General features: G+C 42.6%; 1 protein-coding gene across 9 annotated transcripts in view; it reads right to left on the bottom strand.

Moving 5' to 3' along the window:
- FHOD3 (formin homology 2 domain containing 3) overlaps nucleotides 1–17,614 on the bottom strand; it is a 525,593-nt gene that overhangs the window by 149,781 nt on the left and 358,198 nt on the right. For all 9 annotated transcript variants that reach the window (XM_036884979.2, XM_036884980.2, XM_036884981.2 and 6 more), the window contains one exon: nucleotides 13,078–13,316. In XM_036884979.2, the coding sequence (XP_036740874.2) occupies nucleotides 13,078–13,316 (239 nt within the window). The remainder of the gene's footprint in view (nucleotides 1–13,077; nucleotides 13,317–17,614) is intronic.

Here is a 17,614-nt window from a genome sequence, read left to right as displayed (position 1 = left end):
TTCAGAAATTCTATCCACCTGTTTTCAGGTGTGGCCTGAGCTTGGGTTATTTTAGATGCTCCACAGGGTTGAGAACCATTACCCTAAACCAAACTACCACTGTTTATCAGCTCCAATCTGACCCCCACCAGGCAGACAGGTATCTCTTCAGATGTGCATGGCAGATGCTTGCATGTCAAGTAACAACCAGATTCAGTGCTACAGTTTTCAAGGCCCTGAATGACTTGACCTGCTTACTGTGTAACTCATCTCACCTCCATGCCACCTCTGTGGCCCCCTCCATACTCTGTAATTCTGAAAATTCTATTAGCTATCCAGGTACACTAAGCTCTTCCCTCCCTTTGCCACTGAAAACATCATTCCCTCAACCCAAGGAGCTCCTCTCATCCTTCTGGATTCAGTCTACATGCTTGAGGAGGCTTCTTAGATCCTCTATTTCCCATCCTCTTTTCTAAAGAATCTTTTATAATTAATATTTAATTACAGGAATCCATACTCACTTTAAAAAGGAATACCATTTTTGATCAAAATTAAGCCTCCTTTGACCAGCTATAACTACTGCTACAAATTTGGTAGGCAAATTTCCAGACTAGAAGAAACATTTAAACATGTATTATTCCATGATCATTTTACACAGCAATTGGTATGGCAAGCACCTTGGTGCTCTGGTACGACACAGTTCTTTTGACTGCTGGCTGCATTCCATCCTGTGGCTGTCCCATGCTTTGCTTGTCTAGCCACTCCCCAATTCCTTGCAGATGCAGTGATGCCGCCATGACAATCCCCGCACATATCCCTGTGCAGCTCTGCACGTTCTCCTTGAGACACAGTGTCCTTATGCCCTGGTACCTCTACCGCACAGCCCTGTTCACTTCCTTTAAAATCTCTCTTCCACAGCTACATGTTCACTTGCTACAGTATTTATGTGTGCACTGTCTTATGAGGCTGGAACTTCCTAAGGGTCATATTCGCCATTGTATCCTCAGAACCAAGAATATGGCAGGCATAAGATAATATGAGCTGGATGAATGAGTATGATCTGCTCTCCTTTAACCCATGAACTAGAACTCCTGCTTCAACAAACTCAGAGCAGTAATCATAACATTAAAGTTCATAGAGTGTCAATACTAAGAAGTCTACCAGTGTAAGGTGACTTGGAAATAATGTGCTCAGTAGTGGGGATTTCTCTTCTAGAGATTTGGTAGCTTTGCTCATTTACTTAACAGACACAAGCTGTTATGGATGTGGACCCAGGTCCCAGCCACGTTTTTATAAACACAAAGGTATCTCATCTTGGCTTCATGATTTTCCCCCCATTTCATAATAAGAATTATTTACCTTTCTATTTGCAAGGCAATTTTACAAAGCTTGTCATAGGTGAAAAAAAATTTTTGAAAGGAAAATATCTTTTCAATTCCAGTAAGTCAGTATTTGTTCCAGTTCAGAGGCCTGCCGCTTGCACAGAAGCATGATTCCCTCCAGCCCACTCACACCCTGCCCGGTCCCGAGACCCCTGGGCGACCAAGGCTGGCATGCAGCAGGCCCTCACTGGCTGCTTCCTTGAGGGGCTCCTTTCTACTCAATTTTTAATCTCATGTTTATAAAACAGAACTGTGCAGCTGGAAAAAAAAAACTCAGGAATGAAATTATTTCTCTGAGGTCATGTGAATACTATGGTTGAATATTCTGAAGTGTGATATGATTGTCTCTGCATTCCTCACTGAGTCACTGTGTGTTCAGGAAGCATGCTCTGTCAGGATGATCAAAAGGCATTTAGGCTGCAGATACCTGTCCCAAATGTGCCCAGGCTTCCTTAGTTCTCCAGGGCACTCTCAGAGGGCAAGAGGCAGGGTTCTCTCTTCTCTGCTTGGCCCTGCCTCCCAGGGCTCTCTCCAGGGAAAGCAGGCTCTAGGAGGAAGGCTACAGTCTCTCAGTTATTCTAGTTACCCGACCAACTCCCAGCAGGGCATTCTCTTGCTAAGCACTCTACAGCTTCACTCATTTAATCCTCGTAGAAACTGCTCAGTGGGTATTATTATTACCCCATTTATAGATGAGGAGCTGAGACACAGAGGGGTTAAGGAGTTTTCCCAGAGTCACATAGCTCATAATCCAGGATTTAAATTCAGGCAGTCCAACTCTAGCATCCAAGCTCCTGAGCACCATGCTGTGCTACTCCTCCTGTGACCATTCCTCATGGTTGGGACAGAAAAGCCTCTCCTACTTAAGGACTAGAGGCAGCCATCAATCCTTCCTTCTTTCAGGTTCTTTACTGAATACCAATGTCTCCTCTCCCCGTATTCCTGTGCACAGGGAGTCTACCAGCTCTTATATCTTGCCCACCCCATCAAGGCCAGGAGGAGAACCGGCCAGACCATGATCTAGGGCACTATGAGACCACAGCGCGTGCTGACTCTGATCTGTTTCTGAAACATAATCTCTCATAAACAATTTTTTAGACATAAATATGATGCCTCTGTGCTCACTGTCAGATTGTTGAGCACATGGTATAACACAAGAACGACACTGGGCCAAGTTTCTCTTTCTTTGGGCCTGTCCTCTTCAATTTCCAGAACCTGTTCCCAAAGGTTTCCATGAAGAATGCTTCACCAGCATCACCTCTGCCCAGTTTTCCTTTTTTTTTTTTTGCCATCTCAGATTTGGTCTCTTCAGCCTATTTTCAGGGTTTTATTTCCCTCTTTATTCAACCTACATCAGTGAAGAGTTACTACCAGGCTCCCTCCACAGACTCTTGTCAGGTGAAGACAATCTCATTCCTCCTCCCATGACTGGATTCAACCAGCTCAGTTTAGTAATCATTAGAAAGCCCCCCACCCCCATTCCATTTTCAAAGGGATCTTGGGAATTTCACAGGATAGAAACTGAGAGACACTGATCTCCTAAGGGACCACCCACAACCATACCTACCAGAAAGGGCTGTGAACATTCAGAACATGGATGGGGAGGTGTGCATTATAGGAAATGTGGCACATGCACAGGTCAAGGGGGAGCAGTCTTGACGCTGAGAGAAGAAAATTCCCAAAGTGAGTCAGATTTAACTAGAAAAAGAACCTTTCCTTCTCTCTGAAGTGCGCTCTCCACCACTTTCACAGCAAATGGCCATCTCTTCCTGAAATATCGTATCCAGTAAGGCTACCCTAGCTTAAGAAGCATTCACACTTGAAGACAACTAATTTCAAGGTACACTGAATTGGAAAGTGATTTTCTCCATGTCAGCATTTCATGAGGTGATGATTTTTCTTTCCAGGGCTTTATCCATGTACTTCTCCTCTCGCTTGATTTGCTCTCCCTGGGTTATGGCCTCTACACCTAGACTTAAATCCTCACCTGCATGTACCTGAGTTCCAGAGGTGCCTGTCCAACTGACAATTGGAAGTTCTACTTGTGACCCATAAATGCCTCAAACTTAAAATGCCAAAAGCTTACTGAGTGGCCTTACAAGTATCCCATGACCCAGCATTCTTGGCTGTCTGGGCATCACCCCAGACCTTTCCTCTTTCTCACCATACAGTTCAGTCACTATAGTATAAAAGATGTCCTACTGTATCTCACCACCTTCCCCTACTTGCCGCTCTCCTGCTACTACCTCAGTCAACCCTTTACTCTTCTCCTGGTTGCCCCACCCCCGTTTTCCCCCCAGCCCATTCCCTCCTGCCCACCCTTCACTATTCAATACTCAGGCCCCAGGCACAGCCTCTCTAGTCTCCCAGGCAGCGGTTGGCTGCCTTGCAATGCACCCTCCTTCTTCCGAGTGGTCTTACAGCAACGCAACCCTGACCTCACTTCCTCACTGAAAATCTATCAGTAGCTCTGTTCAGTTTTAATACTAACATTTTGTCAGTTTCTTCAGAACCTAGAAAGATCCCCAAATTCAATTCAGCAAAGTCCAAACCCCTAAGAAATCTGTAGTCTAGTCACAGTAAATATCTGAGAAACCAGAAATCTGGACCCCAGAATGCAGAAGGAGCTTTGCAAAGCCACTTCCTCCTCACACCTCAGTGCCTCTGCCTTTTCTTGGCACAGGTTCTCCCAGTTTCAAGCTCACTCCCCTTTGCCCCCCAGCCCTCTCCCCTGCTGCCCACCCTCACTATTCAACACTCAGGCGACCAGGAGGAGCCTCTTGGACACTAAATGATAAATCTGAATCACTGGCTGTATTCCAATCATACCTACCTCAGGAGGTCACATCTCTTGTCTGTGAATCCTATTTATAACAAATCATCTACCATCAGATAAATCTTCCCAAGTAGCCACTTGCCACTCATGGTACCAGTGGTTGTTAATCTGATTGTTGTGAAATCCTCTAGCATGTTTATGCCAGTGTACAAAATCTTCTCTCTAGTTCATGTCCATATTTATTTAACAATTACCTTCTTTAGTAGAACAATACCCGAGAAAGCTCCAGGGCATGGCGTGACTGTAACAACAACACTGAGCTAAGCACACATTTGTGCTGTCTCTCTTACCTCTCCTACCACCCTATTAAAAATCCATCACCACCATGGGTTTACAGTGGAGACTGAGGCCAAGCCCACCAGGGAAGCAGGGTCTGTGGCTGTGAAGACCATGTCTGCTGCTCTTTTACTACATTTGGCCAAACTTTCCTCCAGCAGCAGGACTGAGCAGGTCATCCAAGTTGTTGGTTTTGTAGGTTAACATCAATTATAAAGCACCTACTAGTCATGTTTTTGCTTGCAAATCTATTGCTTTTTGCCAGCTGTTCCTAAGAGAGGGTTAGGACTACTCTTCTACTTGTGCTGCACACCCAGCAGCTAACCAGTGAATGAATTCTGTGAACCCTGGCAATGAAATCCTTCCGACAGGGCATGAGACAGACCAGAAGGCCACACATAAACCTTGAACTCAGCATCCAAACATGCCTCCTTCCTGCCAAAATGTGGGAAGATGGACCCATGCACCCTGCCCGATTCCACAGTCAGGCCCTCCCATTTGCCTACTGGTTCCTCTGGCTGCTAAGAGCTGCCAACACCCCTTCCTTTTCTGCAGGAAAACAGGAAACAACGCCCTCTTGCACCTGCTCTTATACCTCAATTTACAATGAATAAATAAATAACCTGCAGGCAGCAAGCAAATTTGTACTGTTACCTGCTGCTATATGGGGCCTCAGTTTTTCTAGGTACATGTGCAGAGAGAGAAGAAATCAAAAAGTAAAAGAAACAAACAATTTCTCCTGTGAATGGTATTGTAAGTAATTTAATTTTCTATCTTTCTGTATTATCTGATATAAAAATAAAACAAGTCTGTGTAACTTTTTCAATCTGAAAAAAAAAAAAAGCTTCAAAGGACTGCCTGACTCTTGTTAGAGGCTAATGCAGCTGGTGACTAAGTTGAAGCCAATGCTTATTTACCATTCCAAAAATCCGAGGGCCCTGAGGAATGATGTTAAATCTACTCTGCCTGCGCTCTACAAATGGAACAACTAAACCTGGATGACAGCACATCTGTTTACAACATGTTTACTGAATATTTTAAGCCCACTGTTGAGACCTATTGCTTAGAAAAAGAGATTCACTTCAAAATGTTACTGCTCACTGGCAATATGCCTGATCGCCCAGGAATTCTGATTCAGACATACAGGATTAATGTTGTTTTCGTGCCTGCTAACACATCATCCATTCTGTAGCTCGTGGATCAAGGAGTCATTTTTTATTTTCAAGTCTTACTATTTCAGAAACACATTTTTTTAAGGCTACAGCTGCCATATATAGTGATTCCTCTGATGGATCTGGGTAAAGTGAATTAAAAACCTTCTGGAAAGATTTCACCATTCTAGATGCCATTAAGACCACACATGATTTATGGGAAGAGCTCAGAATATCAACAAGAACAGGAGTCTGGAAGAAGCTGATTCCAGCCCTCATGGATGACTTTGAGGGGTTCAAGACCTCAGTGTAGGAATAACTGCAGATGTGGTGGAAACATCAAGAGAAGTAGAATTGGAAATGGAGCCTGAAGATGTTACTGAATTGTTGCAATCTCATGCTAAAACTTGAAGGGATGAGGAATTGCTTCCTGTGGTTCAGCAAAGGAAGTGGTTTCTTGAGATGGAATCTACTCTTGGGGGAGATGCTGTGAACATTGTTGAAATGACAGCAAAGAATTTGGAATATTCCATAAACTTAGTTGGCAAAGCATCAGCAGAATTTGAGAGGACTCCAATTTTGAAGGAAATTCTGCTGTGAGTAAACACTATCACATGCTACAGAGAAATTGTTCATAAAAGGAAGAGTCAATCGATGTGGCAGACTTGTTATCTTATTTTGAGAAACTGCCACAGCCCCGCCAACTTCCACGTACCACTGCCCTGATCAGTCAGTAGCCATCAACAATGAGGCAACCAGCAATTTGTTAGGACTTGCTGAAAGCTCAGGTGATGGTTAGTATTTTATAGCAATAAAGTACATTGTAAATTAAGGTGTGTACATTGTTTTTAGACATAATAGTACTACAGAGCTAACAGACTCCAGTACAGTGTAAAGATAACGTTTATGAGCACTAGAAGACCAAAAAGGTTTTTTGATTCTTTTTATTGAGATACTCATATTATTGTGGTGGTTTGTAGCCAAACCTGCAATATCTCCAAGATGTGCCTGTATACGGTCCAACTAGCTTCACTTTCTATCACATAGGTGGCACCACATCTTTAAATTTTATATTGTTTTTATTTGAAAACATGAAGAGTTGCTATTTATTTGGTGCCTACTATGTGCCAGGGCTGTATCTAAAGAGACACATGGCTATTAGTGGTGGAGCCCAGCACCCCCTCCTGTGCTTCAATATCTTCTTTCCGTGCCCTGACCTGCAGTGGTTCCTAATGCCTCGCTGGTGAGGACTTGTGCACACTGAGCTCCTTTGCTCCTCGGGAGCTGCAGCCTGTCCTACACCAGCAGGTGCAGACTGAGCTTCTGATGCTGGTGTCCATGCTCTGTCTCCACACCAAAGTGTGCCAGACTCTTCTTCCCTGCAGCACAGGTGAGCTAGCTATTCCTGGTCAGTACCCATGGCATGTAGCCCTCCCAGGCATGGGCCCTCTTAGTTTCCCCTTCTCTAGGACCAGCTGGGGTCAGGCCACATCTTCTCTCTGGTACTTGAAGGTCATGTATGTGTGTAGGTCAAACTGCTCTGCCCAGTCCTTCCCAACTTCAATCTCAAGGCCTGGGCATAACCCATGACTCTTCCATCAGCCTGTTTAGTTCCTCATTACTTTCAATATATTAAAGTGAGTACTTCTGTGCAAAAAGCCTTTTTCCCTTATTTTTATTCCTGATCTAACTTACATCACAAAATAGCAATTCTTGAATTTAACTTTTTGACTTCTTGACCACCCAGTGACAATACTATCAGCCAAGAGGAGTGCCCCTTGCTCCTTCTCAATACTGAGTCCTCAACTCTATTTGAACATCTGTAAACAGTGGGTGGACAGACATAGGTCTAGTGAACTTGTCTTATGTTCCTATTCCTCCAAACAGGTTCCTGAGCCTGGCTATGGAAGAGCACTTCTTCTGTTATGTAACCACTATTCTGTCTTTCCATTTTGATGTATGCTGGTATCCTATTTCATTATGTCAATTTTTTGGAATGTGATAGATGTGAAGTTGATTAGAACTGGATATGCTGGGCATTTTGGTTACTAAGAGAAGCATGAGATTTTATCAAACCTTTGGTTCCCAAAGAGGATTTCAGCATATTCCAGAGAATCTGTATTGTAAAGCTTTGCTAAATGGAGTTAAAACAAAAACAAAACAAAACAAAAAAGAGGGACCCCACTGTATGTAGTAGCCCAGAAAAAAAGGTCAACTTTGACCCATGCACATGAACATTTAAAGTAGGTTTACAGAGTTCCATGTGCTTCTTAGAAAGATACCCATCTTCCAACAGTTAAAATACTCCCTTACCTTGGCATCATATCAAAAAGGAGGTCAAAATTATAACCAATAACTTGCCCTCTCCTAAGGTGGGATTTCTCAGATTCTGCTCTACTGACATTTTAGAACAGATCATCCTTTGTTGTGGGGGGTTGTTATGTGCATTGTAGAAAGTTTAGTAGCATCTCTAGATTCCACCCACCAGATACCAATACAACTGAAAATGGGCCAAGACATAGCCAAATGTCCTGGAGAAACAAAATCACCTCTGGTTGAGAAACACTGCCTTAGGGACCACTGGACTGATCCCAGTCTGCCTTCACCTCCTCAAGCAGCCCAACCTTTCCTAGACTCATCATCAGACACCCTTCTGCCCACTGGCACTGTGTGTTCTCTAGTCTGACTCATCTCCTGTGTTCTCCAACCCCCACTCCACCAATCTTCTGTTGTTACAGGAACTCATGATTAGACATCAGCAAAATCCCCTGTCATCTCCATCTCTTCATGGAATATTTTTTGCTCTAACCATGAACTTAAGGCTGCTGTTCCCTACAGCCCTCTCATGGAGCATGATGTGCTCTCCTCTCATACCCCACATACCTCTCTTTGCTGATTCCAGACCACGTTCCTCTCTGCCTCCCTCAAGAAACCCAGACCCTTAGAATAGGGGCTGTATAACTACAGCTTGTGGGCCAAATGCAACCCACTAGAGTCTGTCAGCTAAGAATAGTTTTCACGTTTAAATAGTTGGGAAAAAAAATCCAAAGAACATTTCATGACATAAAATTCAAATCTCTGTGTCCATAAGTAGTTTCACTGGAATACAGCCAAGCTCATTTGCTTACCTGTTGTCTATGGCTGCTTATGCTGCAAAGGCAGAGTTCAGTTGAGTATTTGCAACAGAGACTGTCTGGCCAGCAAAGCCTAACATACTTACTATCTGTCCCTGGACAGAGAAAGTTTCTGACCCATGTGCATCTGTACCATCCACTCCCAGCCAGCTGTCATCATCTTCTACCCATCAGGTCACTCTTGCATGTATTTTTAAATACACACAGGACTGCAAGCTGGATGGCACAACTGCTAACGTTAGTGACTGAATGAAGTTCAAAATTACCTCTATGGGTTGGAATGCTGTGTAGAAATCAACAGTATGAAATTTAAAGGTCACATATTAAGACCTATACAATGTTCATTATCAGAAAGACTGACATACAGAGCAGGAAGAAGATGTGCTTTTTGTTGACAGAGGTGGAACCAGACAAATAAGGAAACATTACGGGGAATTTTACATTCAATATAATGCAAAGCAATAATAGAACTATAACATTATGGACCAAGATTAGGTCAGAAGACTTTCCTAACAAGCAGAAAAGTTCAAGGATAGAATGGGGTGTCTAGAAAGGAGATGTGTCTCAGTGGTGTGTCTGTGTTTGGCTGCACACAGATAAGGCTCTTTCTCTGAGCTAGTCAACCTTTAAGACTTTGTAGTCCTAAGATTATATATCACATAATTATATATATCATTTAAACCATAGACAATGGTTCTTTTGCCGATTAGATGCTAAAAATAACTTTCTTAGTAAAAAGTAAAAGCACCAACATTTTTCTTCCTTCCAATTAAATCTGTCAATTTAAGTGCAAAGATGCAAGTCATCACAGCACACACAGACATAAACGACACTTTTAGGTGACCAGATGACCAATAAACTTGTACCTTACTTGGTAAATGCGTAGTGCAGAGTTCTATTTCTTAAGAAACCAAAGAAACCAAGTTGAGTTTAGAGTCTTAATAGTCCTTATTAGAATTAAAGCACACAGCCTAGTAGGCTCAAGTCTTAAAGAGATTTCTCCTTTTCAACTCACTTTGAATTTTTATATTTATCTCAATAAAAATACAACTATGTGGTATGTAAATCAAATTTCTTCTCTAAAAAGTCAGAAATGAAAATTTCACTCAATGACTGTGTTTGGGAATAGTGGGTTGGTAAGTGGTTTTGTGTGAATTGGACATTTCAAGGCAAGTCCAAAGACTTGGGTTTAACCCATGACTCAGCCCCCTATCCTGAGATATCTCTCAAGGCACCAAACCACAGACAGTTTCCTCTCTTGCAAAATGAGGATAATGATGCTTGCCCTGCCTGGAACCTGCAGAGGATCACTGTGAGAATTAAAGTTAGACTACATAAAAGAACCAACTGAGTGTACAGTGCCATATGCATTTTAGGATAATATGAATCTCCTTCTAACCTTTAACATTTTTTTTTCCCAAAAGTACTGGCATTAATTGGGTCATAAGTTGTAAACTGCAGCCTAAAATTCCTCATATTTGGGTATGCAGACATGTAGCTGTAAGTTAGCAGTAAGTAGGGAAAGAATGTTCACAGAGGTGAAGAGTAATCTTGGTCAGGCATGCTTCTGTGTCTTTCAAGGTCTACAGGGATTCTAACACAACGAACTACTTGATTATAAGGTAATGTTTTGAGGCACAGATTTTGGGCAGGTGACTAAGCTATGCTTGCAGGGGTCATTTCCAATTTTGCTTCTCGTCACCCTTCCCTCTGTCTTACTCCCATCCCTGCCAATTGTTGTTTTGGGGCCTATTGTTATTTTGGGGCCACAGGGCAAAATCCCTCCAACAGGCTTCATGGATGAAGCCACTTCACAATCATCAATCTGTAAAATGGTATCTGCTTTTACAAGCTGGAAAGTGTATTTTTCTCAACAAATGTTACTAAATTTATATTAAAGTACTAATTTCAGAAAAATGAAACTCAGTCCTATTGTAAAAGAATGAGACAAGCATCATTCAGAGTAGCATCTGTGACCTCCTTCTCCAGATCCGCCAAGCCAGCGCAGCACCTTGAAACTGTGAACTGTGCCCAGTAAGGTCCACTCCATTGTTGTTATCCTTGCCAGCCTATCACAAGGTGTTGTCACCTGAACTCACAACAAAGAGACCTTTGAAGAGTGTTAACAGCAAGAAATAGACATGGAACAAACATGAATCAAGTTGACATAATCTCCCAACTCCTACCCTTGGCATCTTTGGTGATTTTAAATAGAGATTTTTCAGCCCACTATATACATTTTTCTTGACTCTCTCCATGTTAATTCCTTCAGCCACTAACCAGGAAATGCTAGAGAGAATTTCAAATACTCTTTGAGCACTGCCTAAGTTTCTTGATGATCTTAGATGACAAAGTACAATGTTCTTGTAGTTTGTACAAAGTGGAATACAAAGCAGATGTTCTCATTTCTCCATCTGTTTAGAAGTTTTGGTCTGCCTTTCAGTACACAAGAGCTTGTTGTAAACAAACTCTTAGAAACAGGAAAACCTGTAGCTGGAGGACTATGTGGTAGAGAATGCTGTCAACATGGACTGTGGCTTGCACATCACTCTCAGACCAATGCCCTCCTCTCCTTCTGTGACAGAAGGCACCCAAAGGCGTGGGCTGATCCAGAGAGCTCCATCAGCGTAGTGAATGGATAGCATCCATTTGGGAAGATGTAACTGGACCCAGACTGCACAGCAGCAAGGCCATCCTTTTGTTGCCCTCTATTTTATGGAACCACTTCTAAGTTCCTATAGATTTTGTCCAACTTTATTAGTTTGAATATATATATAATTTCATATGAGATTATATATTAATATATATATAATTTCTTATGTCCATCTATTTCTATTTTCTCTGATTTCTGTTTCATTTACCATCTCTTCTACTTCATCTAATCTGCTTTTAAATTCCTCCATTGTTTGTTTCATTTCAGACACTGTATTTTTCAAAGTTTGTATCTCATTGTTGAATTCCTCCCTGAGGTCTTGAATATTTTTCTGTAGCTCCATGAGCATGTTTATGATTTTTATTTTGAAATATCTTTCAGGAAGACTGGTGAGTTCAGTTTCACTTGGCCCTCTTCCAGGTGTTTGTGGAATTTTGATTTGAACCAGGTTCCTTTGACCTTTCATATGGATTGGTTCATCCTCAAGTGATTCTATGAGTACCAGACTGCTTGCAGCCCTGTCAAGGTGGGGGTGGTTGTTCCCTTAGAAATGGAGAGGAAGAGACATTATCCTGATTGCTCTTTTTCTTAAGGTCATCCAACCTATTCTGAGTTATTTTCTACACCATGCAGCCAGGTGGGTCTGCATGATGGAGGAAAATATTCTAGACAAAGCAGACCATCTACCCTGCCAGTATCAAGAAGTGATATACTGACAATCCAGTACACCAGTCACAGCCCTGGTGGATCTGGCTGGCATGGACTGCTCTAGAGAGTTCCATCAGCTTAGTGAATGGATAGCATCCACTTGGGAAGATATAACTGGACCCAGACTGCACAGTAGCAAGGCCATCCTTTTGTTGCCCTCTATTTTATTGAACTACTTCTAAGGTCCTATATATTTTGTCCAACTTTATTAGTTTGAACAATATATATAATTTCTTATGAGATTCTCCATCTATTTCTTCCCATCTACCACCTGCATTTCCACCAGTCCGGATGTGAGGGTCACACAAACAGAGATCATGCTTGTATCTTCATGGCATCAAATAGTCCTGGCCAGGAACATGCAATAAAAATGTTTGCTACAGACTGAAGAAATGATGGCCTTAGTATTAACTGAAATTTAAATCTATATATATGTTTATTTACACATATCCTGTATTTACATATATCTGTGAATACATTTAATATAATGTATGTATTATATATTTGTGTATTTTATATATATGTTTTTAACTCATACAGGTTTATCCTATTTAACTAAAACCAAGCTCAACTATGTATTGCCTTGAGTATTTCAAGCCTCTTATAATCTCACATACCACTTATTTCTAGGCCAAAGTTTTGTGTTTTTGGTTTCTTTTCCATTTGATAAAGCGCAGTTTTCTGAACTTACATTAACTGAGATATTAAATAATACAAAAATACAAGCTGGTATAGAAGAGCTCATTGGGTTAAGATCAAATTTGTGCAGGTCTGCAGGTCCACCTCGTCCTGGGAAGTTCCATGGGAATTTGGTTGGTGTTTTAAGGGTAGAGAGGAGGCAGGGAACAAGTGGGGGTGAGAGAGGTTATGTGGCCAGCAGAGTGGGGATGATGGTACTCCACCCACTCACACCCCCTTTTCGGTGTCCTTGCACCCCTCTCCACCCATTAATACTTACTTTTCACGGTGCTCCTGCACTTGACTGGGCTTGAAGCTGGGTGCTGCCTGGGAGCAGGGACTGGCTGGAGTTGACAGAGGACTCCTGGCGCTCTGCATGGAGTGCCTGCGGCTCCGCCTGCGGTCCAGGCCCCGGTGCTCGCCTGTGCCGCCCAAACACACGCTGGCCCTCCTCCGGTCCTGGCGCCCGCTTGGCGGTGGCTCAGCCGTCTCGTCGCCGTCCTCGTGCCGCAGCACCATCTAAAAACCAGACAGCATCCAGTGCAAGGTCAGATTCGATGTTCTTTCATAGGCCTAACATGTGGCTTTGCATTTCAGGTTCACCCTAATGAGGCTTTTACACCGTTTTCCCCTGTCCTTCTATCTCAGCTTCTCCGCAAGGTCTTCCTAACAACCCACCTCCCAGGCGCAGTCTACAAATGGAAAGATGCTTGCCACTTGCCACTGTGTATTTCCCGATCAGATCATTAAGGAAGAGGTCAACCAATATCAGGAGTAGCAAAATATTTTGTAATTTGATGGGATCTTTACCCTGGCAGCTGGCATTGTCATTTCCCAGGGCACATCTCTCCTGGCCCACCCTTTGCTCCTCTCTGGTCCAGGAGGTGGAGTCCGTCCTGCAGCCCAGGGGCCAGAAGCCCTGGAGTTTCTGAGCATTCCTGAGCTTGCTTTCCCAATCGGGTATGCAGAAGAGCATAGCAAGGATTCTGGTCGGAGGCCAGAGCCACAAGATCCACACAGGTGGAACTGGCCTCAGCAGAGAGTGTTTTGAGAGGCCCAGTGCAGAAGAAGGCCCATGAGCTCAGAATCTTGGCCCAGGAGGCCGCAATCAGACTACCCTCTGCAGCCTGGTCTCCAGACTGGGGGTGGAGCCTGTAGTTACACTGGACTGCCTGCATATGCCAGTTACTAACATATATACCCAAAATAGACTGCCTTCTAGAATAACATTTTTAAAACATTTCCTCTTGAAAGTATACATATTAGTGCAGAGGAATAATTGGTGTTCACTCTGCCACTTTAGCTTTCATGTGGAAACCTGAGCCACCCCACACCTGACCTTTTCCAAGGGATATCTACTTCCTGCTCCCAGCTGGTGCCCCCTCCAGAACCCCAGCTTGTCCATCTCCTAATATCGCGGTACCCTGGCTCCCATGCTGTGGCTTCCCCATGTCACACTAACACCAGTGCCTGTGCTTTTGCAGAGCTCTTGCCCTTCTCCCTGCTCACTCTTCCCAGCCATGGGCTGCACTCATCTCCATCTCCAGCTTCTTTCTGTTAATGCCTACCTTCTCCAAAACTGCACCGAAAGCAGAGCACAAGCTGCCCTCAGTGAGACCTTTGTGTGAACGCCAGCCATGCCACTAACAAACAGTGGGATTGGCAGTAAGTTACGTGCCCTCTAACTCACCACTGAGGGCAACAGTATTTCATTTGCAGGTCTGTAGTAAGAGTAACGTATATAGAGATAATGGACATACAGCATCTGGGGTAGGGCCTGCCCTGTGGCTCATATTCCATAAATATGACTATCCTTCCCCCAGCTTATGCCCTCAGGTGAAGGGGCCTAGAATTCCCACAAATTCCTCCACCACACAGAAATGGGTCAGGCCACCTCACAGCCTGGAGAAGACAGGTCCAACCCCTCTGCAGCCTCTCTGTTGCGGCGACCAAGGAGTCACACAGTCCCATAGCCCCAAAGGTGTAAATTCCTCAGCCTTGTGGATGCTCTTAGTCACATTCACAACTCGGTCCTGACATGTGAGGGGATGGAGATGTAACATAAAGACCCAGATGGCTAACCATGCTATATGGCCTAACATCACCTATCCATAGAAAACTTGGCTATTGCAAAGTCAGTGGTCCCCCATGTCCAAGGGCTTGGCACTTATGTCTACCAAGTAAGGAGGGCTTGGCTGAGTCAGATCCAAGTTGGCCACTCACCCTGGTTCACAGGGATGAACACCTGAAACACCTGGCCTCTGTCACTGGAGTCCATCCACCCTTTATCTGCCCCACCTCCAGCTTCCTCCAGCTCTAGCGTTTGGATAATTTCAAGTTAGTGAGAACTTTTCCATCTATGTGCCAGATACACTTTACAAAAAACTCAGATATATGAAAACACATCAAAATATATAATTTTTGACTATTTTGTTCCCCTAAATTTTACTACTCAGACATAATTTGGAGAAGTTTGAGGTAAGAATTGATGAGTTCAGAAAAAGCTCTATTGTTATAAAAATCTCACCAGGCAGTCTGTTTCCTGGGGGAAGCATATAACTCTTTCCACATAACTATAAAAACTAAGAAATTATGCATTTGGCTAGTCACATGTATCATTCAACTTTAATACTTTAAATGGAATTTTCTGGGGAAAGTTTCAGAATGATTATATACCTAAGCAAGGACAGTATTTTAAAATATCTCTAGCCAATTATTTTTTCTTCACTTTTAGATATAAAAATTCTAGACCATTTGAACTTATTATGACCTTAAGTATTGATTCTGCTTCTTATTAAGCACAAATTTGGTATGGTAAGATTAGGGGATAAAGTAGAGTTCAGATATTTCTAATTCCTTGCCCAACCTCAGAGATCCAAAGATCAAATAGCATTCTGTTTACAGTTCCTTTCAGAGACGCACACAGAGTGTGCAAAAAGTAAAATCCACTTCAACTGCCTTTTGTTAAGGAAGATGAAGATAATCAGAAAGTCTAAATGAAAAAGAAAAGTCTGGAAAAATTATCAAAGCAGCACCATAAAATGGGATTCAGTGGGGTTATCTAAAAGTTTAGATCCTCAACAAAATATCTGTCTCCTTAAAAAAAACAAAAGAGGGCACAGAACAGATGAATGAGACACAGAATCCTAGCAGATCCAATGACAGCTTTGGGCTTTGCAGTCAAGAACAGTGATAATATGAAATATGAGGCTGGTGTTCATTCATGGTTTTGGTTTTATAAGAAGAATCCTAGAATCACCAGTGTCTGCTGATGACAGGAAGAAAGAGTTTACTTTCACATACAGAACTTTGGTGGCAGGTCCAAATCTTCAGATTTTAGGGAATACTACAGATTAGAGTCAAGAACACTAAGAACTGGAAAACATCTGGAAAGAAAAGCACTTTCACAAGACTTACTCAGCTTCTATGTTGTTAGATCTAATCAACTACAAGGGCAAACAGTGCCTTCCTTGGGAACACAAGGTGAGATTAACAGCTCCTGAAAGATCTCTAATCTCTCCCAAATGATGGAGGGCTTCATTTGCTGGATCTCTTATCAAATGCCTTCTTCTTCTTCTTTTAATTAAATGTAAGAACACTGTTTATAAACTAAAACCCACATGAGGAGCAAGCAGCTTAAGAATCCAGCCCTGATTGTCTGCATACCCTTCCCTACCTTACCAAGAAAGCAGTTAAAAGCATCCTAAGGTGGCAACTTCCACCAATGTGTGAGGCCACTGAAGGATCTGAGCAGTCTTAAAATTTTAATTTTGAAATTTTTAAAGCATATACAAAGTATGGAGAAGAGTATAAAGACTGATGTGCTCATCACATGTAATAGTTCAACAATTATCAACCCTGGCCAATCTTGTCTCATTGACCCCACTCCTTACCCCTGCCCCACAACCAGATTTTTTTAGGTAAATCCCAGATCTTATCATATGATCTGTAAATATTTCAGTGTATATTCCTAAAAGATAAGGATTTCTTAAAACCATAACCTCTACACCACTGTCCCACTTCAAATAATTTTCTATTATCATCAAATAACCAACAATCTGAACATTCTTGATGAAGGTCAAAAGCTACTATCATTTCTTCAAGTTTATATCATTGTACGACTACTAACATCTGTGACAGACAGCATCTTTACATGACAGATATAATCATTTTCTATACTGGCATACCACACCTTCTTTTTAATTCACACCTAAACATGTAATGCAGCTTTTTGGTGAAGCAGATGCCAGTGCTAGTACCATTTTAAGAAGAATCTATGCTGAAGACAGGTTGAGGCAGACTTACAAACCTAGGCTCCGAGAGAATGATGCCTCCCTATTTCCTCACCCTTGTGTACCCCCATCTACATTAAATCTAGGATTTTCCATGGGACTTGCTTTGACCAATGGGACATCAGCAAACCAGGCTTGCAACGTGTTTTCATGTGAGGCCTTCCTCTTCTGATTGTCACTACAGTGTAAAGAAGTGTGGGCAAGCCTGCTAAAGACACATGGCCCAGACACTCCAAATGCCAAACCAGGTGAATGTGGCCAGCTTAGATCATTCAACCCCAGTCAAGCATCAGCTAACTGCAGCTGCACGAGAATCTCTCAGCTGAACCAGGCCCAGATTTCTGACCCACAGAATCATGAGCAATAATAGCCATTTTAATCCTCTGTCTGGGCATATTTTTTATGCATAAGAGCAACTGATACACATTTTTAAAATCACCTATGACAAGAAAGTATTTTAAGAGATTGGACCTATTAGCTAATTATTCCTGATAGTAAGTTATCCCTTACCCCCAAACCTTCAGC

The sequence above is a fragment of the Manis pentadactyla genome, chromosome 6 (genome assembly GCF_030020395.1).
Source record: "Manis pentadactyla isolate mManPen7 chromosome 6, mManPen7.hap1, whole genome shotgun sequence".
NCBI classification, from domain to species: domain Eukaryota; kingdom Metazoa; phylum Chordata; class Mammalia; order Pholidota; family Manidae; genus Manis; species Manis pentadactyla.
The sequence above is the reverse complement of the archived record's forward strand: the minus strand, read 5'-3'. Positions and strand labels throughout refer to the sequence as shown.